The sequence below is a fragment of the Lactuca saligna genome, chromosome 5 (genome assembly GCF_052625555.1).
Source record: "Lactuca saligna cultivar CGN05327 chromosome 5, ASM5262555v1, whole genome shotgun sequence".
In the NCBI taxonomy this organism is placed as follows: Eukaryota; Viridiplantae; Streptophyta; class Magnoliopsida; order Asterales; family Asteraceae; genus Lactuca; species Lactuca saligna.
The window spans coordinates 280,980,454-281,008,093 of NC_136421.1; the positions used below are offsets into that span (position 1 = coordinate 280,980,454).

General features: G+C 37.3%; 1 protein-coding gene across 1 annotated transcript; it reads right to left on the reverse strand.

Moving 5' to 3' along the window:
- Window positions 1-23,497: 23,497 nt before the first annotated feature.
- Window positions 23,498-26,178, reverse strand: BOP2 (Ankyrin repeat family protein / BTB/POZ domain-containing protein). The gene is made up of 2 exons (XM_078996383.1): window positions 25,547-26,178; window positions 23,498-24,706 (listed from the first exon to the last, which is right to left on the reverse strand). The coding sequence occupies exons 1-2, from the start codon at window positions 26,039-26,041 to the stop codon at window positions 23,660-23,662; spliced, it is 1,542 nt and encodes a 513-aa protein (XP_078852509.1). The 5' UTR covers window positions 26,042-26,178; the 3' UTR covers window positions 23,498-23,659.
- Window positions 26,179-27,640: the final 1,462 nt, after the last annotated feature.

Sequence of the window (27,640 nt, forward strand, 5' to 3'; positions counted from 1 at the left end):
CTCTCTCCCAACTCTCTCTCTCTAACCTCTCTCCTCAAACAAGATTCAAGGTCCAAAAACATAGAATTAAGGCCCCAAATCTTTGAGGTAACTTTCCTAACTTGTTATACAACCCCTCTAGCCTTCAAACTCGAGTTTAAACCATGGATTAGGACCATTATCATGAGTTTACGGCCCTAGAATAGTCCTAGGCTGTAAACTCATATAAATGGGGTTTTTGAGCAACAAAACCCTTCCAAACCACAATTAGACCTTAGATATGGCTAGATGACTTCATGGAATGGACTTGGAATGCCTTAAACATGGATTTTGAAGAGTAAACATGAGTTTACTGCCCAAGAACATGCTTAGGCCATAAACTCCTCATTCATGGGGAGTAAACTCTTTTTCTAGTGTTAAAAAGCCATGTAAACCCACCAACAGCCTTGGAATAAATCCTAGAACCAACCAAAATTAGTTTGGGGACCTTAAACACAATGAAATCCTTCAATTTGAGTGTTTACGGCCATGAATCCCCAAGAACAAGTTCCAGGGCCGTAAACTCCATGACATAGGTCAAATGGTGCCTAAAATTCATCGCAAGGCTTGGAAAAATAGTTTGAATCACATATGATTAATCTAAGGCCATTAAATCATCAATCTAAGGGGGTATAGGAGCTTACGGCCATAAACTCCATGGTTAGGGCCGTAAACTCCCTTAAATGGTATTCTTGGTGATTTAATTCCCTCAAGTGTTATTGACCATTTTAGCACCATAAAGCACCCAAACATGAGTTCACGGCCGTGAACTCATGTGTCTATGGTATGAGAGGCTGAAAACTCCATAAGGAGTTTACTCTTGAAGAGTAAACTCATTTCCCTAGTCCCACACGTCCGTAAATGTCACCCGGGTCACTCCAAACACTTGTTTTGAAGTGTTTTCGCTCATTAGAGTGTATTATCATATCTAATTAGTGTTTTAAAGTCTAATTAGATACATTTGGATACCATTTCATATTACATAGGAACCTCGCGTGTAATCAAGCCCCGAACCAACGCTTAGCATCCAAACCTTCACGTTTTCTCGTCTGGTGAGTTCATACCCCTACTTTTTTTTATGGTTTCTAAATGTTTTCAGGGGGGAATACAAGCAAAAGTACAAGAATATATTGTACTTAAATTCACTATTTCATTTAAATGGTTTCATAATTCGCACACTTTTAAAAATTGAAAACCTACTAACAAACTGTTTTAACTTGCAGAGTTGTTTGTTCGAACGATTTCAATTCTTATTATTTACTGTTATGTTTCACAATTGATTGTTCACACTTATATTGATAGAGATCATAAAACATTTGTAATGTCTGTAATAAAACACCCTAGGCTCGAGTGTAAAAGACAAACACCATTAGAAAACATAAAACATTTGTAATGTCCTTAATAAAACACCCTAGGCTCGAGTGTAAAGGACAGACACAATTAGAAAACATAAAACATTTGTAATGTCCTTAATAAAACACCTAGGCACGCGTGTAAAGGATAGGCACCATTAGAACTTAGTTAGTCATAGATACTACTTCCCCAAGGCACGAGAAGTAAAGAGTAATCTTAAAGATTGGAGACACATCCTCTATACACTTCCCTTGGCACGAGAGAGTGGAGGACTATCCCCGTAACCAGAATCTCCAGGAGGGAGAACATGACTTGAGTGTATAGATCTATATGGGACTGAAAATCCCGCACCTGGCTGCTAGCTACAGCTGAACCGAAAGGTTCAAGGGTGACGAAAGTCATAAAAAGGATACTGGCCCTGGCCCGAGTCATATCTAGTCTGAAGTATGGTGAAGGACTCGCAATCAAGATTATGAACACTTTACACTAAATTATTAGTTTTATATATGTGTTAAAACTAATGTACATTTAAGGGTAATCAGAATCGGTAACAATTCACACACACATATTCAGGAAAATATGGGATTTTCCTGGGAATAACATAGAACATAATCAAAATCGGTAACAATTCACACACACACACACATTCAGGAAAATATAGGATTTTCCTGGGAATAACATAGAACATAATCAGAATCAGTAACAATTCACACACACACACACACATTCCGGAAAATATGGGATTTTCCTGGGGATAACATTGAACATAATCAGAATCGGTAACAATTCACACACACACATGTAGGAAAAATATAGTATTTTCCTGGGTAACAATAGTACGTAACCAGAAATGTGTAACAAATTAGATAACTAAATTTTACAATTCACAAGAACAATTATGTTTTCAATGTACATCTTCTACATTACATTTTGGATTTGGTAACCCACTTTTAATAAAATATGGGATTTTCTTGGATAACCACTTTTTCAGGAAACCAAAGGAACTCGTACATTTTCAGAAAACTAACCGCTTATGAACTCACCAACTTTATGCTGATTTTCAAATCGCTTGTATTCTTCGGTCCGCATTAGACAGGTACCCGACGATCTCTTTTGGCGAAGACGGAGTGTGTAGAAGACTCATCTCATTTTGTTCATATATACTATGTGTCACACTTGTACAATTTACTTTTGAAACAAATGTAAACTTTTATATATGTAATGTAATGGTTGTCTACCTTGCTTACTATCTGCATTGGATTTGATACTCAACGTGGAGTCCGTCCCGGAAATGTTTCCGCCTTTGGTTTTCGGGGTGTGACACCTAAGACTATGACCACATGAGTTCACGTCCGTGAACTCATGAATATGGGGTATTATGGTGTCAAATGGTCAAATAACACTTGGGAAGTGTTGCTATGATTTAATCTAAGACATAGGAATGAGTTAAACCACCAAAGGGACCATCAAAGGGAGTTTACAGCCCTAAACTAGGATTTTAAATCCGTAAGCTCCTATATATCCATTCCTTTCATGATTTGATGGCCCTAGATTAATCATATGTGATTCAAACCAATTTTACAAGCCTTAGAATGAATTTAGGGCATCATTTGGCTAGTGTATATGAGTTTATGGCCCAGGAACCCATTCTAGGGGTGTTTACGGCTGTGATCTATCAAAGGGGTGGTTTTCATCATGTTTAAGGCCCCTAAATCGATTGTGGTTGATTCTAGAATTTAATCCAAGGCTATTGGTGTGTTTAAGTGGCATTTAAACACTTGGATTTGAGTTTACTCTCAATGATGATGAGTTTACCACCCAAGCATGTTCTTGGGTAGTGAACTCCTGTTTACTCCCCAAAAATTTGATTCAAGGTGTCCTAAGTCCAGTCCATTAAGCCATTTGGCCATATCTAAGCTCCAAAAGTGGATTATAAGGGTTTTAAGGCTCAAAAACCCATTATATGTGTGTTTACGGCCCAAGCGTGTTCCAGGGCCATAAACACATGAAAATGGTCCTAAATCATAGTTGGAACTCGGATTTGGAAGCTAGAAAGGTTGTACAACAAGTTAGGGAGGTTACCTTGATGAAATGGAGCTTAAATTTGATGATTTTGGACTTGAAACTTGGATTGGAGGAGAGAGGTTAGAGAGAGAGAGAGAGAGAGTAGTGAGAGAGAGAAAAAGCTTCAAATGGAAGCTTAAACCACTTTAAATATGTTCCAGGTTCGGGACACGGTAGAATTCTACCCGATACTGACGTTATACGATGCTTTTGGTCGCACCCAATTAAGTTGTCGTAACCCGATATGGTCGATTCTAAAGTGTTTCCAATTACTAATATGGAGTGTTAATATGAGTTCTAAACATGTTTTGACACCCATTAAGTCATAATAGAAATCCCACATTTATGACTTAATTTAATGACGTAACGGAAACGAAATTGAAAACGACGAATATATTAACAAAAAGGGTTACAAATGATGGAATGAACTTCGGGTTGTCACATTATCCCCCCATTAGAGGGAATTTCGTCGTGAAATTCAGAATTAAGATACAAATCATGGATTTGGGAAGAGATGTGGATAATTCTGTTTCATCGAGTCTTCACGCTCCCAAGTGAATTCCGGTCCCCGCTTGGCATTCCAACGAACCTTCACTATCGGGATGCGGCTTTGTTTCGTGGGTTTGATCTCTCGATACACGATTTCGATTGGTACCTCCACGAAGTTCAAGTTTTTATTGATCTCGATCTCGTCTAGAGGAATCACGAGGATTTCATCGGATAAACACTTTTTAAGGTTCGAGACGTGAAAGACGGGGTGGATGTTGCTAAGGTCGTGAGGTAATTGAAGTTTATAGGCTACCGGACCGATCCTGGCTAGGATCTCGAAGGGTCCAATGTACCTAGGGTTAAGTTTCCCACGCTTTCCGAAGTGTATCATGCCCTTACAGGGCAAGACCTTCAACAGGACATGATCTCCAACTTGGAACTCCAGAGGTTTCCGTCGTATGTCAGCGTAACTCTTCTGGAAATCTCGTGAAGCTTTCAATCGTTCCCTGATTTGGATGATCTTTTCGGTGGTTTCGTGGATAATTTCAGGACCAGTGAGAGCACTATCGGGAAATCGACTCTTGGCTAGCTGTGTGTCCCCTAGCTCGGCCCAGCACATAGGGGATCTGCACTTACGACCATTGAGGGCTTCGAACCGGGAAGCCTTGATACTGGTGTGGTAACTGTTGTTGTACGAGAACTCGATCAAAGGAAAATGTGTGTCCCACGCCTTTCCAAAATCGATGACACATTCCCTAAGCATGTCTTATAGGTTTTGGATAGTTCTCTCACTCTGTCTGTCGGTCCGAGGGTGATAAGTCGTGCTCATGTCTAGTTTAGTTCCAAGAGCCTTCTGGAGAGACTGCCAAAATCTGGAGGTAAACCTGCTATCTCAATCAGAGATAATGGACGCAGGTACACCATGCAGTCGAACTACCTCCTGGATGTAGATCCACGTAAGTCTTTCCATCTTGAACGATTCTTTAATTAGGATGAAGTGAGCGGACTTGGTCAAACGATCGACAATTACCCAAATGGTATCGTACCCACTCGGGCACGTGGATAACTTGTTGATGAAATCCATGGTAATCATCTCCCATTTCCACTCGGGTATCTCGGGTTGCTGGAGCAGACCCGAGGGTTTCTGGTACTCGACTTTCACTTTGGCGCAAGTCAAGCACTTGCCCATGAATGTAGCGATCTCGGCTCTCATGTTTGGCCACCAGTATTGTTTCTTGAGATCTAGGTACATTTTGTCCGAACCTGGGTGAATAGAGTATCTGGTCTTCTGTGCTTCCCCCATGATAATCTCCTTAAATCCTCCGAACTTTGGAATCCAGATTCGTTCCATGAAATAATAGACTCCATCACCTCTGATCTCACATTTCTTATCCATTCCCCTCAAGGCTTCACTTGATTTGTTCTCGGGTTTAAGGGATTCTAATTGGGCGTCTCGGATTTGCATGGATAAATGGGAATGGATACTCATCGTCAGTGTCCTTACTTTACGACTTGAACATTCCTTTTGGCTAAGGGCATCTGCTACCACATTGGCCTTGCAGGGATGGTAGCGAATCTCGCACTCATAATCGCTGAGCAACTTTACCCATCGCCATTGTCTCATGTTTAAGTCTTTCTGATCAAGGATGTGTTGCAAGCTCTTATGGTCAGTGAAGATCGTACACTTGTTTCCGTAGAGATAATGTATCCAAATCTTCAGTGCAAAGATTACGGCTCCTAACTCCAAGTCGTGCGTGGTATAGTTGACCTCGTGTGCCTTCAACTGTCTTGAGGCATAAGCAATCACTTTTCCTATTTGCATAAACACACAACCTAGCCCTGATTAGACGCATTGCAATAGACAACAAAGTCTTCTGTCCCTTCGGGTAGGGACAGAACTGGCGCGCTGCACAAGGCTTGCTTTAATGTCTGAAACGTTGTTTCTTGCTTTTCACTCCAACAAAAGGCTACACCTTTCTGTGTTAGAGTGGTTAGGGGTTTGGCGATTTTGGAAAAGTTCTGGATGAATCTTCGATGATAGCCGGTGAGACCCAAGAATTGACGGATTTCTGTGGGTGTCTTTGGGGCTGACCAATTCTCTATCGCTTTAATCTTGGAAGGATCCACATGAATGCCCTCCTCGCTTACCACGTGACCGAGTAAAGTTACCTTCCGAATCCAGAATTCACACTTCGAAAATTTTGCGTACAACTTCTTGGATCTAAGGGTTTCCAACACTATTCTCAAGTGTTGTTTGTGATCTTCTTCACTTCTGGAGTAGACAAGGATGTCATCAATGAACACGATGATGAATTTGTCTAAGAAAGGATGACACACCCAGTTCATCAGGTCCATGAACACTGCCGGTGCATTGGTTAGATCGAAGGGTATCACTACGAACTCGTAGTGTCCATACCGAGTCCTGAAAGCTGTTTTGGAAACATCGCTCTCATGAACTCGTAGCTGATGGTACCCTGACCAAAGGCCTATCTTTGAGAAGTAGCTGGCTCCTTGGAGTGGATCGAATAGGTCATACATTCGCGGAAGGGGATATCGGTTTTTGATGGTCAACTTGTTCAGCTCACGGTAGTCGATACACATCAAGAAGGATCCATCTTTCTTCTTCACAAACAAAATTGGAGCTCCCCAGGGTGAGGAAATCGGTCTGATGAACCCTTTGCTGACTAACTCGTTGATTTGGCTGGATAACTTCTGCATTTCTGCTGGAGCTAGGCGATATGAAGACTTGTCTATGGGGGTGGCTCCAGGAATTAGGTCAATGAGAAATTCGACCTAACATTCGGGAGGAATTCCTGGGAGCTCTTCCGGAAAGACATCAGGAAAGTTACAGACTTCGGGGATGCTTGCGAGGTCTTTAATTTCCTATTTCTCGTTGATGACATGGGCTAGGAATTCTTGGCATTCCTTTCGCAAGAGTTTCTGGGCTTTGATGCAGGAAATGATGCGAAAGTTGGAGCTGAGTTTATTGCCATAGATCATAAGGGTTTGACCCGTAGGAAGATTGAGACGGATGGCTTTTTCGTAACAAAGGATATCAGCATGATTGGGACTCAACCAATCCATGCCAATAATGGCATCAAAGCTCTTTATGGAGATTGACATAAGATCGATGGGAAAAGAATGATCGTTCAGTGTAGGGGTACAACCTATGAATATGTCGCTAGCGCTTTCTTTCTCACCGTTAGCCATCTCGACGGTAAACATTTCGGTTAATGGTTGGGGATTAGGTTTTAGATTATGTTTGAACGAATGACTAATAAAGCTTCTTTCACCACCCGAATTGAAAAGAATACTAGCATAAGAGTTGTCGAAAAGGAACGTACCCGAAACAACGGTGGGATCGGCGACTGCCTCCTCCCGTCCCATGGCTAGGACTCTCCCAGTATTATCAGCAGTCGCCTTCTTGGGGAAGTTCCTCTTAAAATGCCCAACTTCTCCACAATTATAGCAGGCTTGACCAACATCTGCTCCAGAAGATTGATTTGCGGATTGGGCTGGTGCCTTGCAGAATTGAACTGTGTGCCCCTTTTTGCCACAGTTGGTGCACAACAGATCACGACAAGGGCCGGGGTTGTGGTGGTATTTGCACTTTTCACACCGAGGAAGGTTACCAGCATACCTACTAGTAGGTGTTTAAGCTGTAGATCCCACAACATAAGCGGCAAAAACAGGGGTAGTAGCAGCATGGATTACTACAGTCTGCTGTTTCTTTGAAGATACTTGAGAAGGTTGACCTTTCTTCTTTTTCCAAAACTTCCTCTTCTCACCACTAATCTTGGTCGGTTCAGGGGTGGCGGTTGTTCCCTCAACTTCATCACTGTGGTCAATCAGGGTCTGGGCTAAACTTTTAGCACTGTCATAAGTATCCAGCCTCGCAGATAAGACGTTTCCTTTGGTAGGTTGGGTCAGCCCCCAAATAAATCTCTCTATTTTCTTACTCTCCGGGGTAACCATTCCCGGACAAAGTAGTGCCAGGTCATCAAACCTCGGGGTGTATGCAGCAATATCGAAACCCTTTATCTTCAGGTTCCAGACCTCGTGCTCTAAATTCTGTATTTCGCCCCGAGGGCAGTACTCAACTAGAAGAAGTTCTTTCATGGCTTCCCAACCCATAACATTAGCTACAGGTAGGGTCAGGGATTTGACTCGGCCATTCCACCAAGTGAGGGCTTTATCAATAAAGGTGCAGGCGGCAAACTTTACTTTATCGGACTCTGAACAAGCACATATTTCAAAGATGGATTCGATTTTCTCGAACCATCGAGTGAGGGAAATGACACCTCCAGTTCCATCAAAGGACGTGGGTTTCGCGCTCATGAAATCTTTTTAAGAACCCTCTTTTCGGTATCCCTGGCTATCTTCTGGGTTTTGGGGCTGGGGACCACCTCCTGAACTACCGGGGTTCATTTGTGACATGGCGGCTGTCACTGCGGCAGTAATAGCTGTCTGAAGCGTTACGAGATCAATTTGAGGAGAAGGTGGTGGTGGAGGGTTGTTGGTTTTTGAGCTGGGTCTCTTTCTTGGAGGCATCTTGATCTAATAAGATCAGGAAAGAGAGGATGATAAGTCCTCCGAATTGAATCAAGAGATATGACAGTTATATATTCCGAATAAGCGATAAACCAGGAAAGAGCTATCAAAGCAGATAAATTATCGCTAAAGGAATGATAAGGGAACAACGTTTGAATGAGGATTTCTATAAAGGATTGGCTCGAGAAATACTCCCATACTATTTCATGATTCACTACGACTATGGTTTGATGTTTGGGGTATTAGGGTAAGTTTTAGGCATGCTGAACACCATAGTCACTCCCAAGCACATGTTGGTCGTGTCTCGAATGAATATAGTTGGCCAGGATATATTGATCCTAGACACGACTACATAACTGCCCAAGTTTAACCGTAGCATACAACACCCAATTACTTATGTTTTGTTCTACTTGTCGTTATGGATCTCGACGGTTAGGTATACTTGTATACTTTTGAAAATACTTATACTTTGAAGTATACTTTTAGTTCAGAGCACTTAGGCCCCTTAGTGTTTATAGTTTTATATAATGTAAGGTTTCGTATACTTTATTCACTATAAACAAGGGCTCTGATACCAATCTGTCACACCCCGAAAACCAAGGCGGAAACATTTCCGGGGCGGACTCCACGTTGAGTATCAAATCCAATGCACATAGTAAGCAAAGTAAACAACCATTACATTACATATGAAAATTTACATATGTTCAAAAGTAAAGTTGTACAAGTGGGATACATATGTATATATATGAACAAAAGCAAGATGTGTCTTCGACGCACTCCGTCTTCGTCAAAAGGATCATCGAGTACCTGTCTAATGCGGACCTGAGAATACAAGCATTTTAAAAATCAGCATAAAGCTGGTAAGTTCATAAGCGGTTTTGTTTTCTGAAAATGTACGAGTTCCTTTCGGTTTCTGAAAAAGTTACAACCCAAGAAAATCTCATATTTTCTTTTATGTAAAGTTTAGTTATCTGTTATGTTACACGGTTCTGGTTATGTTCAATTGTTATCCTAGGAAAATCCCATATTTTCCTAAAAGTTGGCTGCCAATCTGAAATGTAATGTGAAAGATGTATACTGAAAACCTGGTTATCCTTGTGAAGTGTATGTTAGTTTACCAACCCGAAATGTAATGTAAAAGATGTATACTGAAATGTATTAGTTTTAACACGTATATAAAACTAATAAATACAAAGTAAACTAGTTACTAAACCCATTATTACTAAAAAGTAAATCTCTGTTATCCAAATTGCGAGTTCCATAACCATACGATAGACTAAATATTGCAATAAGTAGTCCATCTCACTTTATGACTTTCGTCACCCTTGAACCTTTCGGTTCGGGCTGTAGCTAGCAGCCAGGTGCGGGGTAGTCAGCCCCGTATAGATCTATACACTCAAGTCACGCTCCCTATCTAAGAGACTCTAGTTATAGCGGCGGTCCTCCACTCGCGTATCTCTGTGGAGTGTTCTCTGAGGACGTGTCTCCAATTTATAGGAATAACAAATTTACTAGTAATAATACAGAAAGATCAAATGACGATCCTCCACTCGCGTATCTCTGTGGAGTGTTACCGAGGACGAAACAATATTCTAAGTTTCATGTTCAAAGTTCAAATGTTATGCTTTTAAATGTTAATATGTGGGAAACCATTTGTGAAAATATAAAATACAACAATTTATAATGTTTTTCACAAATAATACGATAGTGTGTTCTGCAAGTTCAACGGTTGTTTATTACGACTGTCAATGTTAAAAGCAAATGAAATATGAAACATAACATATGTAAAACCATTTTTCCGTACAAGTATCCCTTGTACTTTTCTTGTATTCCCCCCTGAAAACAGTGAAAACATTGAAAATGGGTAGGGGTATGAACTCACCAGACGAGAAAACGTGACGGTTTGGATGCTATGTGTCCGTTCGGGGCTTGCTAACGCGCAAGGTTCCTATGTAACATGAAATTATATACAAATGTATCTAATTAGACTTTAAATCACTAATTAAATATGATTATACACTCCAATACGAGAATACACTTCAATCAGGTGTTTGGAGTGACCCGGGTGACATCTACGGACGTATAGGGCTTTGGAAAATGAGTTTGCTCTTCAAGAGTAAACTCCATAGGGAGTTCACGGCCCTAAGACTAGGACCACATGAGTTCACGGCCGTGAACTCATGAATATGGGGTATTATGGTGTCAAATGGTCAAATAACACTTGGGAAGGGTTGCTATGATTTAATCTAAGGCATAGGAATGAGTTAAACCACCAAAGGGACCATCAAAATGAGTTTACGGCCCTAAACTAGGAGTTTACATCCGTAAGCTCCTATATAACCATTCCTTTCTTGATTTGATGGCCCTAGATTAATCATATGTGATTCAAACCAATTTTACAAGCCTTAGAATGAATTTAGGGCATCATTTGGCTAGTGTATATGAGTTTACGGCCCAGGAACCCATTCTAGGGGGGTTTACAGCCGTGAACTCTCAAAGGGGTGGTTTTCATCATGTTTAAGGCCCCTAAATCGATTGTGGTTGATTCTAGAATTTAATCCAAGGCTATTGGTGTATTTAAGTGGCATTTAAACACTTGGATTTGAGTTTACTCTCCATGATTATGAGTTTACGGCCCAAGCATGTTCTTGGGCAGTAAACTCATATTTACTCCCCAAAAATTTGATTCAAGGTGTCCTAAGTCCAGTCCATTAAGCCATTTAGCCATATCTAAGCTCCAAAAGTGGATTGGAAGGGTTTTAAGGCTCAAAAACCCATTATATGTGTGTTTACGGTCCAAGCATGTTCTAGGGCCGTAAACACATGAAAATGGTCCTAAATCATAGTTTGAACTCGGATTTGGAAGGTAGAAAGGTTGTACAACAAGTTAGGGAGGTTACCTTGATGAAATGGAGCTTAAATTTGATGATTATGGACTTGAAACTTGGATTGGAGGAGAGAGGTTAGAGAGAGAGAGAGAGAGTAGTGAGAGAGAGAAAAAGCTTCAAATGGAAGCTTAAACCACTTTAAATATGTTCCAAGTTCGGGACACGGTGGAATTCTACCTGATACTGACATTATACGATGCTTTTGGTCGTACCCAATTAAGTTGCCGTAACCCGATATGGTCGATTCTAAAATGTATCCAATTACTATTATTGAGTGTTAATATGAGTACTAAACACGTTTGGACACCCATTAAGTCATAATAGAAATCCCACATTTATGACTTAATTTAATGACATAACGGAAACAAAATTGAAAACGATGAATATATTAACAAAAAGGGTTACAAATGATGGAACGAACTTCGAGTTGCTACATCTCTTATGGTATAAGAATACTTTGCAGCAGACATACTATAAATACTCTGGTGAATATATCATAACTATATGCTACCCCACGGGGTTTACCTCCAAACTTTGAAACCGGAAACTCGTTATCTCTTTCGCTCCACATGGATTGCAGACATGGTGTAATTCTTGTCACAAAAAGTGACATCTCAACCATCGGCCGATCACTCAACCCATACCACAATTCTCTATAAGGCAATATCTCCAATTTTCCTTGAGTCTTGCGACTCCAACTGGCAGCTCACTAGTCAAATCCCTTGGGGTCTAAACTCCGTTTTCTTCGCAATGTACACTCCATTGAAACTCGACTGACATGGCTATGTAGCCCTACAATCTACCATATCCACTCTCAGTCTGAATAACCACAACCGGATAACTGGTAAGGACGGAAGAACCCTCTGCTACAGATCATGGTACCCGAACCATGTTATCTACCCCTCAAATTGGCTATTTAGAACCTATGGAATTTTGCCTGTTTCGAGTATAGGTCCTCTACTTTCAGTAGTAAGGGCCCATACGACCGGCCACATCTACCCATACTTTCCACACGGATTGTCCCATATTTCCTAAGTAGCTTCTCATCCTTCTTGATCACCAATCCCATTACACATATTCGCTCTCTAGCGAATACTCACCTCTAAATAGTATACTCATTACACTAAAATCACTCCCTAGGATCTCGTAGGTTCTTACACTTCTCTGCCATCAGCTGCTAAAGAACTCCTCATGAGGCCAACTATCTACCTCCTAAATATCGTCATATTCACTTAGTAGCTGACTCCCATCATCAAGAGTTCCACAAAGCACAAAGCAAGAAGCATTCAGGCATCGAATAACCTCCGGTAACACATAAATCCACTTTAACATACAGCTCAACTCGCTCTATCCATAACTCAAAAGGCATCACCGAACTCAGGCAACCCTACCTATCATGGGTATCCAACTACTCTCTCAGTAGATTCCTCGAATGCACATCTAGGTATCTCTCCTAGATTACTCCTCTATTAAAAGCTCTCTCTAAAATATTCCTGCTAGGTACCCCTACTCAGGACATACATACAGAAAATAGCAGATAACATCAATAAGTGGCATCCCTTAGGCTAAGTCATCATGAATCAGGAAACTCTAGCTCTAAATTCCTGAAATACCTGGCCTATCCTCTAGCATGTATCTCTAATATCTCATAATATAAACAATTAATGGTATTTTGGGAAATCACTGTTCAGACTCTAACTAATTTTACACACTAATTCGTCTTGTTTTCTCTTTAAACTCTTATTTGTCTTAGAAAAATCGCTTCATTTTAGAAAAATTTCTCAAATCCTCAGTTTGAGTCTAGACATACCTGAGAGTAAATCCGAATCCTTCAAACCAAGGCTATGATACCAACTTGTAACACTGTAAATTTTCAAACAAAATTTTCATTTTTAAATCACATAAAACTCAATATCACATTTTCTCAAAAACCACAACATATCAATTGTCAAAACACAACTCAATAAATAATTGATAATATCCTAAAATCCACAATTATAATCTTGAACAGGTGTGTACAACCAAGTCGGCGCCTTCCCGCGATCCTAAGAAGTACCTGAAACACATATCACACAACACGGTAAGCATGAAGCTTAGAGAGCTCCCCAAAATACCACTCACATATCATTAGCCTCTCATGGTTATATCTCGATAAAGACCCTCCAGTTAATGTGTCTCAGTGAAGACCGTCTGGTCTCACAACTCGGGTTGGACCCTTCGGTCCTAACTCATTAAAGCACAAAATAATATACAACATAAATCACAAAGACATAATGCATGATATCACATAACTCAGTATAAGCATACAAGACCCTCTATTCGATAACTCAGATAAGACCCTACGGTCATACAATATTACCACTCAGGTAAGTATAGTGATGAGACTCACCTCGCAGAATAAAGCATTGTAACCCAGACTCGAGCTCCTGGTCTAGACTTCACCTACACGTATCATAATTATCTCTACTTAACAACTATATAAATGTTAAGCTAACTCCTCTGCTAAATCTCAGAAAGGGTGAAAAAACCATTTTACCCTTCCATGGTCATGAAGGTCCACAGTTGACCAAACCCTAGAAGTCAATCGGAAGTCAACACTCAAGTCAACAACCCAATGTTAACTCAACTCGTTGAGTGCATCTATGCAACTCATCAAGTTCCCTCTGCTCTCAGAAATCAAGAAAACTCGGGTCAACTCACCGAGTTGTCTTACCAACTTGTCGTGTCCATGCAAAGTCCAAAACATCAAAGAAGGCCCCAACTACTTGTCGAGTTCACTCTGAATCTCAGGAATGGTACAACCGACTCAACTTGTCGATTTGGGTCCTCCAACTCATCGAGTCCATCATCTATTTCTCATTTAAGTCGATTCTAGTGCTCCAAACTCCAGATCTAACATCCTAGATGAGGTTACCATGTAAAGTTGCTTACTTTACATGGATGCAAGGCCTCACAAGGCTAGAACACCTAAAACTATGTTCAAGAAGGGATTTAGAGCATGTAGAAGAGCCCAAGCTTGATAAAGTTGATGGCTTTATGACTTTATGGGCCTAGAGGAGTCTAGATCTGAAACCATGTCCTTGTGACAAGCTCAAACCTGAAAGTGACTCCATTATGCCCCAAAATGGCTGTTAACACTCGCAAAAGAAGATCTAAGTATAAAGATGTCAAGGTATTAGCTTTATACCTCAGTTTGGTCGCCAATACACAAAAGATGATGGATCTACATCCTCCTTTGTGATCCAAGCTACTATATCTTCAAGTCTGATTCAAAAACTCCCCAAAAGTCAGCCTTTCAAGCTCTCAAACACACACACACACATACATGAGGATACCAAGCTCGTTCTAGCGTTTTATCTGGATGAAATGACGATGAGGGAGGCTACAATGGAGGATAAGTTCTTTAAATAGGGTACAAAGACCCGAAAATTAGGATTTTCACTAAAAAGCCTCAACTCGTTGAGTCTAGCCCTCCGAATCGACGAGTAGACCTCATAACACACACATCCTAATCAACTCCTACATGACAAGTTGGGACCAACTGACTCGTCAAGTAGGCCCTATGATGTGCATAAAATTATGAAGTTCCACATTCGAAAAATCAAGGTGTTACATTAATGTTGGTTAGAGTGGTGATGGTGTTTCATGGTAGTTAGAATGGTGGGTGTGGGTGGTATAAAGATGTAAAATGGATTTAGGGGTTTAAGCATCATTTGTTTTTCAACACTCTTAAGCATTACGTGTATTAGGAGACAAACTTCTCCCAACCATTCATATTTTAGTTCATAATAAATGAGTTATATAATTTGAGAAAATTATTCAAAATCATTATTTTCGCTAGTTCTATTCCTATAAGAGATCACATCCTTTCTTATCGATCAATGTAGCCCTTAATCTTTAAGATGTGAGTGCTAACTATTTATCTATTCCTTATTTGCATGCATAAAGTGTTTTGAATAGTTTTAAAGAATTGATGTACGCGATGATGTTGGAAACATGGTTTTTATCTAGAGCAACATCCCATACACATGAAGGTTCTTTAAATCCTTTGGGATGTTTATAATCATGCTTTAAAAAATAAGGCATGCAACTTCATTTTGCTCATCAAATTTATATGTCATGTATTTGAAATGGTAACATACAATATCTTAGGAGGTGCTTCATGTAAAGTTTTTTAATTACATGTAACTTCTTCTCATGCTTGAGTACATTCCTTAAGCTACGAAAGCAATCTATAAAGTTATTATCATTTAAATTTTCCTTATATAACAAAAAATTGAGTAAAAGATTATTTGTGGATGTTATAACCATCTCGTAAAACCGGTTTCTGACTGTGTTTTCTTTCCAAAAATAGTTGTTTTAAATTCCATGGATGGACGGAAGTGAGAAAATAACTGGGAATCAAGAAGGATTTCAAGTTGAGAAGATTTGCTCATAGGCACGACACACCTAAAAGGAGGTGTGAAACGTTACTAATGGCAAGCCCAACCCTAATTCTTGGCCTTTGGGGCCTATTTCAAGGTACTATCCCTAGTGCTTTCGCCATTCATTATACTTTATCCTCAGAAAACCTTAGAACAATATCCTAGCAGCCCTTAAGTGTTTTGAGATTATCTTCTCTTTTTGATTCATTGTTGGTGCACACTTGGTGTATTTTTGTGAGGGATTCAAGAAAGAAAGTGCAAGGAAGCAAGAAGATTAAATAATCCAACCTTTTACACACTTCTTTTCCTTTTTAAGTGTGAAAGATCCTTACTTTATTGTATTCTATCTATAGATATATGAGTTGAGTCAGTTTTTAATCATCTTTTGTGAGTTTTGGTCCCTTTGGTGTCTTTTGCATAGAGTGTGAGGAAATAAAAAGTTTGGGACTCATATTTGGGTTAATATATGAACTTCCGGAGGGGTAAAGAGTGCATGAATGAGCTTTCTTTTCTCTATGAAAGAATAAAATGCCATTTTGGACACTTTTATGATCTAGGGTTTGGGTTTTAGCTTATATTAGTCAAGTGTAAGGAAAAAGTTGAAAACTTTATCCCTTAAGTCATTATTTAGATCTGGATGTGAAGGTCTTGGTTTCTATCTTACCGAATTAAGTGATTTTGGAAGTGGATGATTAAGAGATAGGCATGACATGCCTTTTCCTATCCGCAAAAAGCCTCCTACTTCAAAAGCCTTGAATGTTTTGTCTTTATTATGACATGACGTACCTGGTTCCGGACACGACACACCTAGTTTGTTAATTTGATGTTGAATTGGCCATTGATAATAGAATTTTGAGAAAGTTTGAATTTTGGTCAAACCTTAGAGAATTTAGGATTTTAGACCTAATTTTGGCCATTGGTTGGTTTGGATCACTAAGCCACACTTGATTCGAAATACACAGTTTGCGTAATTATTTCTTTAGGAATCGTTTGTTAGCGCATGCAATTTCTCATTTAGATGAGTTATCTTGATATACTATATGTTACAGTGTAAGTCCTTTGTATTTTAGGATGCAAATGTAATGTGGTATGTTGATTAGGCAAGTAAGCTAGTATACTCATGTTCCTAATGATTGATTTATTCATTTTTTGGTTGATTGGTTAGTTGGTGGATATGTTGATATGTTCGTTGAGGGGTTGATGGTGGAACAACACAAGAGCTGTGATCCTGGGATACTTAGTGCTGAGAGTTGATGGTGGAACAATATGAGATCTGTGAGCCTAGAATACTTAGTGTTGATGATGGAACGACACGAGAGCTGTGAGTCCGTGTTGGTGAAAAAACGATATGAGAGTCCTCAATCCTGGTTATATGGTGGATAGGCACTAGAGTGAGATCCTTGTTTGTATGTATTGTTTGTATTTTGTGGTATGCAATATTTTGGGGAACTCACTAAGTTTTATGGTTACAATTATTGATTTATTTTTGTAAGGTAGTTCCTCTAATCGGGTGAAGACTCCAACTTGACTTTATGGCTTGCACATCAATACTGATTTACCATGACCTCCATTGTATTGATGTTTTGGATACATTTCAATACTGTTAATGGTCAACAAAAGTCAACGGCTACCGCGCCATGGCACGATCTTGGTCACGCCATTGCCACGTCCAAACAAAACAAACATATTATAGTGCGCCACCACGCTGTTGTTTCGTTCATAATCTTCTCTTTATTAAGAGCTTAATTCTTCAAGACTATTCCTAATACTTTCCAGAAAGCTTTTTTTCATCACAAAGGATTTTAAAAATAGTAACTTTATTGACATGCATGTCTAATGCATATCTTCCCCCAACTTAGTTTAAAAAGGGAGAAAATGGAGTCAAAACCCCATACATGACATTAAACAAGTGATTTACTTCAATCTGAAATATATGATGCACTAGGTACCTCATAGAGTGATAAAGTTGCCAAATATATAAACTCGAAATTTTCAAGAGTTACATAACATTAGGAAACTTGATCATTTTCTAGATCCAAAGGAAAAGAAACATAAAGGTAGAGTCTTAAATTCTTACCAAGGCCGAGGACTGAAGAGGAAGTTGCACACTCACTGGATCTAACTTGATTGCACCATAATACCTTGATCCTTCCACTTATATACACCAAAATGCCAACATTCTCATAAAAGACCCAAAGATGGGCTAGGGTTTTCTACTAGGGAGAGGGAGGCTAAAATTAAGGTGAAACCCTAGCCAACATGTTGCTTAAATACAGGCTAAAGCACGAACTCTAAGGTTTAGGAATTACCGCCGCCACATTGTGGTGAATGCTCAAACATGCTCTTCATTTAGATGACATAGCCACATCGTAGTAAACACTCTAGCACGTCATGACACAAGATTTTTCCTAAACCTTATCTACAAAGTCATTGAGCCTTATATATATATATATATATATATATATATATATATATATATATATATATATATATATATATATATATATATATATAGAAAAGAAAAAAAATAGAAAAGAAGTGTAAACACATACAAACATGCTCAAAAGGACCATTAAGATAATTATGTCATTTTTAAACAATGTGTCTACCTAAATTATTTTGTATTTTAATGACAATAAGATAATTATGTCATTTTTAAACAATGTTTTGTAAAATACAAAATAAAAGTAAAATAATATGAATTTACAAATATTAGATATCTACTGTATTTCATTGGAGATAAGTGGAGTAAATATTAAAAAAAATAGAGGCATTAGAAAAAAATTATTAATGTCTAAAAAGATTACAAAAAAAGCCATGGAACAAAAAATATTAAAATATGAAAAGGTTACAAAAAATAGACATTCAAACAAATAAAAAAATGCATATGAATTAATTGAAATTGTGTTTTTTAGACTAAAAGATGTCTGAAGATGCTAGAAAACAGTAGTTCATATATACACTAAAAAAAGGAAGCATAAATATTTTTAAGATTCCAGATTTTAAAAAAATAAACAATTTAGGAAATATAATGTTTGTTCGGCTCACATAAAATAGGTCAAGAAAATCCACAAATAAAAAACATCATCTTACTTTTTTCGCATAACAAGGAAGCAACCAACGTAAACAAAATATTTAATTTTGACATTAAAAAAATTAGCCAAATACATATTAATAAATAGCACTTTGAATTATTCTACAGTTTTATAATGCTTAGCAAGTTAAGACTAATCAACCAACATACCCATTAATAATTAAAATTGTTTTTAAAATTGAAGTCATTGATTGAAGTTTTGGCTTAAACTCATTAAAATTGGAGTTTTTTTTTTTTTTTTTTTTTTTTAAGTCGATTATCAAGTAGTTTAACTCGTTTACATCTTAATGCTTAGAGTTCATACTACATAGTTTTTTAATGTCCCATTGGTTTTATACATCGAATGAGAAATTGCCAAAATTATTAGCTTAGCGGCAATTGAGACTTAAAAGACACAAAAGGTCGATGAGTTCTACTAAGATGGATGTATTTTCATATTGATTGTTTCGTTTAAAATTTTGATATATCATATCCTTGAATCAAATTAAAAATGTTTATATGGATATGTTTTAAATATTTAGGGTTTAATTGCTCCATTTTAAAAATTCAGTTTTGACCCCTTATTTTGTCGCATCTGTTCCACCCTGGACTTGAACCCATGAAGGGGAAGCTTAAAATTTGAATAGTAGATTAGTAAATGCCGTAGGTACATTAATTTGTTATCCGTCTTTTTGGACATGTGCAATATGTATTCTAGTATTATTTTCTTTAATACTTAAACGTAGGGTAATGAAATTGTATAGGTGTGATCAGTTTTTTGTATTTCATTGTATGATATTTTATTCTTGTCAAGATTTATATCAATTATTCATGTACACAATATCCTTATCCTTTCAACTGAAAGCTCTTTGGTTAATGCAACTTTTACTTATCTTCTAGCAGAAAGTTTATTATGGATGCATTTTCTCTATTATTAGGTCGATGCAAGGCTATCCCTACTTTCTAACATCCCTCTTGCCCAATTTCTTTTTTATAGCTGGTTGAAGTTTTGTAGTTATTATAATCGATAAAAATATATAAACACATTATTGTTATTATGGATAAAAGTATTTATTGTTATTATATAAAATACTAATAGTAAACCATTTTCGTATTTTTCAAATCAATTTATCCTTAATTACAAGTACATCAACTGATTTATGGCCATCTGCAGACAAAGGTCTGTACATCATTGAATAACTCAAAGCACACAAAGAAGCACTTTTTATTGTGGTTGTCTTTCTTCAATCTTAAGTCACATCTGTGCGTGCGTGTGTTGAAATGAGTCTATCGTACCATGGGTTCTGACTGACTCAAATTTCACACTGGAAATCACATATCATAAAAGAAATAAACTGTCAGTATTAATTAAAATCAGCTCCTTATTGAAAACAATGAAATGACAACCAGGACAAAGGGAAAAAGATGATGGGATGAGTCAAATGTTCTATAATAATCTTGGTTAGATTCTCATTAATTAAAAAAAAAACAATCTTTATGAAAAAGCAACAAAGATGTGTTAAAGATATTCACAACAATCTTTCAAACTAAATTTGTGAAATCGCTGTTGAAAATTATAAAGGTAATCGTTGGTAAGTTTCTTTTATTGCAAAACCTTGCGCCAAAACCCATTATTATCGCCATGAAACCTAACAAGCTAAAACCAAAAGGTAACTAAAAATTACATGAAGTTGTCAAAAAAAAAAGATGGACACAAGAAACCACGAATCATCAAAACAAGCCTACGACACTTTTATCATGCAGGATTAAAGGGACGAACTTCTAGTTACACTTAAAGGATATCTTATGATCATAACCAAGAACTGAGGAAAGACCTTCATATATCATCCATTGCATATATTGGATAAATAGCCTTTATTTATCTATTCTTAATTTATGGATTAACACTTTAAATGTGTAAAGATTACATATATGTCATGCACATGTTTGATAAATACAAGCCTAATTATCAACTCAAAGTGTATGCCAGTTTGGAGCCAATCAGATACGAACCAGGTATGTACTATGTACTACATAGATAGGTTGAAACCTAACTAAATCATCTGAAATCTAACTTGTCACAAGTGATTTGATGGAACCTCTTCTTGTATTACACAAGTATGGATGCAACAATGGTATTCAATCCTTATTATGGCTATTATTTTAAGTAGCTCAAGCTTTTCAAAACCTAAATTCAAACCTACCCTTTTAGAGGCAAGGACTTGGGTCTTTTAGCCCATGCATCATTACTAAAATGGATATTAGGTTGAATCTGACCTAAATATGACAGTCTCTAGTCAATTTCAGCTTACAAAACAGTATTTTTCATGGTTAACTGTTATCTTGATTGGTATCTATAATAATTCGTCCTTAACTAAATTTGAAAATCAGTTTTCACTTCCCTAGAGAAAGGAACTTAAAAGAGAGAAAACAATTAGCCATGACTCTAACATAGGTTTTATATAAGTTTAATCAGCCACTTATTAATTGTTTAACGAGTTACAAAGAAAATGTAAACAAAGACTACCAAAAGACTTCACCTTTTCTTTTTTTTTTTTTTTGAAATCGAGTCACGTACTTATTAATTGTTTAAGGTTCACTAAATAATTTATTAACTGTTATTTCACTTGGTTTATTTCAAAAAGCCAAATGAAACTGAATGAAGTGAAAACACATACTTTTACTGCAAAAAGCTGTAGGATTTAGCTGAGTTTTAACTCAGTTATACACTACGAGACAAGACAAGCTTTTCATCATCAGGCTACGTATAAACCTTAAAACTAAGTTAGCCATGAATACATAGGGAATATACAACTGAAAGTGAACACTTAGAAGCCCACTATATCAATTCTTTCATCAATTTAACTTGTAACATATGCATCAATGATATCCGATATCATGCAGTGTCATCGATGGTAAAAGCTATAAGAAAGATTCTGGGTAAAGGGTGTTCTCCAAAATGAAAAAGATTGAGGAAGAAATAGTGAAACAATATATATATGATTTTAAAGGTTAATTAGGGTTTAAGTTATGTGATAGATGGAAGTTAAGTCGGAGTGCAATAAAGCAAGGCACAAGGAAGGGACAAGAGACAAGCTTACATGGTGGGAATCCAGAAATTAGATATCACACAAATTAAATATTAACCCTGCCGTGTTGTCACACTCACTTGTTGCATTCATGCAAGACAACCAATCAATCTGTCTATTCGGCCATTTACCCTCTTTCATGTACTTTTTTTTTTTATCTATAAATACTTTATTTTATAATTTCCAACTTTTTTCTTTCTCGCCAATAAAGTTCAAATCAAATTAAAATATTCAGAAAAGAATAATAATATATCTATAGAAAAAACTTATAATATGTTCCTGGTTAAAAATACCCCCCTTTTGAAGGAAAGGTTGCACGAGGTTTTTTTTTTTTAATATTGAAATACAAATTCTCCATGTTAAATAATCAATTATTAGTTATAATCAACAGTTTTTTTTGAACGGCTTTTATAGTCAATAATAATCATGATCTCGTTTGTTTTGAACCGCATTAATTGTAGAAAAATGGCATAAATTAATCATATATATATTTTTTCATTTTTTTTTTCCATCTTTAGTAAAGCTTTTTTTTTCATACAAACAAAATTTCTAATTAAATAAGTTGACAACTATGATTTTTGAGCGTCTAATTAACAATAAAACAACAAATGCAAGTTGGGAAACAAAAGTTTTGTTTAATTAGTTTTATAATCGTAGCATTACATTTTTGTTATAATTTAATCAATTACTATCCTTTACAACTTAATGTTTTTAACTTGTTGGAACCTTTACAACTTAATGTTTTTAACATGTTCTTTAATTTACTGCATATATATATATATATATATATATATATATATATATATATATATATATATATATATATATATATATATATATATATATATATATATTATACTTGATATACAACCAAAGCTATAAAAAATCAATTAAATTAAGTGGTTTAGGCATTTAAATATACTGAATTTTTTTATTAAACGAATGAGCAGAAAAATACAACTTTTTTGGTTAGGATCAGCTTATATTATAAACAAACCGCAACTAGCTAAATGTATTCTTCATAAATTGGAAGTATATATATATATATATATATATTTATTATTTATATATATCAGATATATTAATATATAAAGGTTGATGATGCTTCTCGCTGAGGGGCAAGAAAATAATAATGGCCGCAAAAGCTTTAAGATATTATGATTATAAAATTCTAACAACAAAACAAAAATATATTAGAAGACTTGACAGATCGTTTTTTTAGAAAAGATTGACCTGTGTCTCTCCACACAAAAGAAGAGAGCAAAAAACTTTGATGTCAAGATTCTCCATGTCCCATCTCATGAGTGATCTTTGGAAAAAACCCCACATTGGATGGTCTCACCACTGCCAATGATCATTATAAAACTAAGAACACCCTCCACTCATCAAATCGATTTTAATTAACCCATTTTTTTATGACTCTTCAATCGTTATTATTTTTTTTTTTTTATTGAAACATTTGTTTATGATATTTTGGACAAAGAATCCGATCACTAGAAAGGAAAATATTAAATTAAAACAAGCGAAATAGATCAAAAGGTGGCCAAATTATAGAGGAAAGATGATATCGATCAATACGTACCCATGAATGTATTTTTTTGTGGTTGATATATTTGTGCTTAATTAATCAGTCCCACTACATGGATGAATATATAAAAGGTAATTCTAGAAAATGAAAGAGACAGAGATAAATATATAAAGATAGTTGACCTAATACTCATGATGGGAATGGTGGTACATTGATGTGTCACAACCACCTTGCGAAGATCCATGTCGATGATGATGATGATGATGATGAGTGTTGTGATGACTGTTATCTTCTCTTCCTCCTCCTACATCCATCTTGTTGCATCCAATTTGTGCTGCTGCTGCTGCTCCAAGATTCAGATAAACCAATCTTGAATCAAGATTCAAATTCCCACTGCTATTTGAACTGCTGCTGTGTGTATGAGTGTGTGAATGATCATCGTTCATCTGGGGATAAATCTGTGTCGAATTTGAAGCGGCATTTGCTGCTGCTGCTGCGTTCCCTTCTTCCCTCGAGATCACTAATGCAGCTGACTGAACGAGCTCTAAGCAAAGCCTGAGTTTGTTTGGTTCGATGTGGGTAAGTCCAGGCACTGCGCCTTTAAAGAGGAAATCTGATGTTAGGGTTCGGAGGATGTCAAGAGGAGTGATTCCTTCAATGGTTCGGACATTGGGGTCTGCGTGATGGTCGAGTAACACTGCCACCATGTCCGGAGACACCATTTCAGAAGCTATGTGAAGTGGGGTTTTCCCTACTGGTCCCGCCGGATAATTGACGTCAGCAGCTCCTAGTTCCAGCAACGCTTTCACCACCTCCCGACTGCAACTCTCGACCGCGTAATGTAAGGCTAATGCTTCATCAAGATTTAGGCCTTCCCCCATGACCATGAGTTTAACAAGCTCAACGTCCGATGAATCAAGTGCTCGTCTCATACGCCGGATTTTTTGGTCTTCCAGATCAGCCGCTACTGAGAGGTCGTGGTGGTGGTGCTGGTGGTGGTGGGGCATGAGAGAGCGGCGGGAGAGGGAAGATTTGAGGCGGAGTTCTTCAATTTTAGCCACAACATCTATGGGAAGATGCTTAGCTAAAACTTCGGGTGGGAGACCAGATTTTGCGACCAAGTGAGAACAAGTTGTCCATAGTTGATGCATGTCTTGCTTTCGTGATGCCAAGAGAACCTTCATCACATCCTCAATCGAAGCTTTCTCTACCATGATTGCTAATTGCTTCTGCATATTAAAAACTAAAGATTAAAAAGGAAATCAAGATTATTATAGTCTCCATACTTAATTAGAAATATATTGTTACAACGTCATAATAATAAAGAAATCATTTTTCTAATCATAAAGATAAGTTATATTATTTGGCTTAGAGGAGAAAGATTGTGTGATGATGTATGATATTTCCTTTTTCTGCATTATTAATGAGACTGTATTTCTATAATCAAACAAAAACAGAAATGAGGAAAGTAGAGGGTTAGGGAGGAAAATGATGTGTGTATTAACTGTTGAAGACAAGACTAGAGAAGGATAAAAAAAGATCTAAATTTAGAAAGCTGGTAGTGTGGAACATAAAGATAGAGCAACCCAATTCAAGAAATGAACAACGTTCATGAAATCAAGATAACGCATGAAGCCTTCTCTTTCATAAAGACATTTTTGGAAATATTCTGTCCATTTTCCAGAAAGATTATTGTATTTCATCATCCGTTGAAGCATTGTTTATGGAAAAAAAAATCATTTTCAGGAGCCTAATCGGACCAAACACTACAGAAAAAATAAAAGAATCAAAGATTAGTTTTTTTTTTTTTTATTTTTTATTGTAGGATACTGAAAACTACGAAATTGAGAAAGAACCCAGAAATATCTTGTCTTTTGGGTTTCATTAAATCTTAAAAAAAAAATAAAAAATCATGCATAACAACTACAAGTGATTCAAAGATTTACCCATATCTCCAGAAAGAAAGAAATTGGAGTAATTTCTATGGAAATGATTAAATGGGTTGTTTAATTCATGTTATTTGGAAAGGGTTGATCTGGGTTTGAAAGAGAGAGAAAGAAAGAGGAGACCTGGGTGAGTAATACAAGCTGCTCAACCCCGAAGGATCTAGCGGCGGATAGAGTATCAAGAGCAAGATCTACGGCGGAGGTGCAATGTGTATGCCAGCACCCTCTTTCACCACAATTAGGTCTGGGCTCATGCTTTTGCGGTACAATCGAGACCTGGCCACTGTACAAGAACTGCAGCATCAGCAAGAAGACCTCGTACCCTACCGAATTCACAGGAATGACCACCTGTGAACTAGTTGAGTTCCTGGGAGAAGCGGGACCCATGCCCATACCCATCCTTGACCCTAACGGATCCGATCCAGACCCGGTCGGAGAATCGGTGCCGCCGGAGCAAAAGAACTTTCTGAAGAAGAGGCTGCGAGCAGCCAGGATGCAGCGGTGGGCATGGACGATTCTCCCCTCCACGCTAAAGGTAACGTCGCTGAAGGCTTGGCCGTTGATCAGTAGATTTAGATAGTCTAGTGATAGAGATCTTAATGAATCCTCTAGAGACATGGCTGTATATGTCCCTTCAACCAGAAAACTTACTTGCTTTTGCCGGACTAGCAAGAAAACTGCAGGTTAGTAGTGATAGAGCATGAGAGGCTTGGAGGGTGTGTTCATCTTCAACTTCATGTGTCTGTAGTTTCTTCTTAAAACGTGCAGAGAGAGAGGGAGAGAGAGGGGGAGAGAGAGATATGATGTGTTTACTGTTATTTCTTGTGGGAGATATTTCTTTTGGGGAGGGAGAAGAAATTGGGTGGCTCGACGACTGGGACTATTTAAAAGGGGGTGAAAGTGTAAAAAAGGTAGAAATGTTTAATAATATTTCTTTCTTTCCAATAATATAACCGTGGCCAAAGTCGATCTCCGGTTAATTTTGGATAGAGCAAATTATCGTCTTGGTCCATGTGGTTTCCACGAAATAACAATTTTAGTATTAGTAGTGACATTTAATCATGGGTAATTCATATGGAGAGTTTTGGTAACACCCATAGTCCTCTCATCTAAGACTCCTAATGGAGGGGCTATTAAATATTTTATAAAAATGCAAATATCCTTCTACCATTTCTTTGACCACCATTTGCACACCGCCACCTACCTGCCACCACCAACCTCGTTATCACTAATCACCATCAACACTATCACTATCACCAACATCACCATTCACCACCGTCTCTAACTACCACTATTGGGCTTATTAGTATTGTGCCAAATGTATTTTGTATAGATTTATTTATCCGAGATGTGTCTGTCTATCATAGTGTTTTGTGCTTATCGTCTGACCTATAAATATTACATGCATGTATCTATTAGGGTTAATGTTTTTGTTGTCTTACTTAACTCTTACAAAAAAGTTTTCATTACTCTTTTAGGGTTATTATAATTAGAGCATTTGGTACTCTTTTTGATCATTGTTCTTGTCATGTATTTCACGTTGTTTACTATAGAATTTATCGATCTTAAGTTTTATTGTTTTAACAATTAGAATTAGAGCAGGAGATAGTGTAACTTATTCGTTACTCTTCTGTCGTGTTTTACTAGGGTTTTGTGTTTTTCTTTGATCCGTTCTTCTGGTCTCAATCGCTTATGTCGATTGTAGATTTTAGGTCTAGATTTTGGTTTTTACCCCAAACTTGATTCAATTATTACACATCTGATTCTAAATTCGTTTTAGTGAATTCTTGACATCATGTAGAACGAAGATCCACATACTCTTTCTTTCAATCTCTCTAGCAGTATTGGATCCACAACTAGGATTCCAATCTCTTCCCTTATGATTGTGAGGTCTGGGCATTGCACTTTGAAGACTATGTTCTTGGCATTTCAGAACATGGTTCAACTATATGGCAATCGATGACTCAGGAGACGTTTTCCCACACTACAACCAACAAGGTTATCAAAACTTAGGCTGATTACAATGCGCTTCTTGTTGAACACACTAATGTTCCTCAGGATAAAAATGAGAAACTGTTAAGCAGCATTAAGGCGATGAGAATAATAAGGTTTGCTCTTCCACCGGATACCTTTCGTCTTGTGAGTGCATACACTACTGTCAAGGAGATATGGGACAGGCTAAAGGAACTTTATTCCAGTGACACTGATTTGGAACAG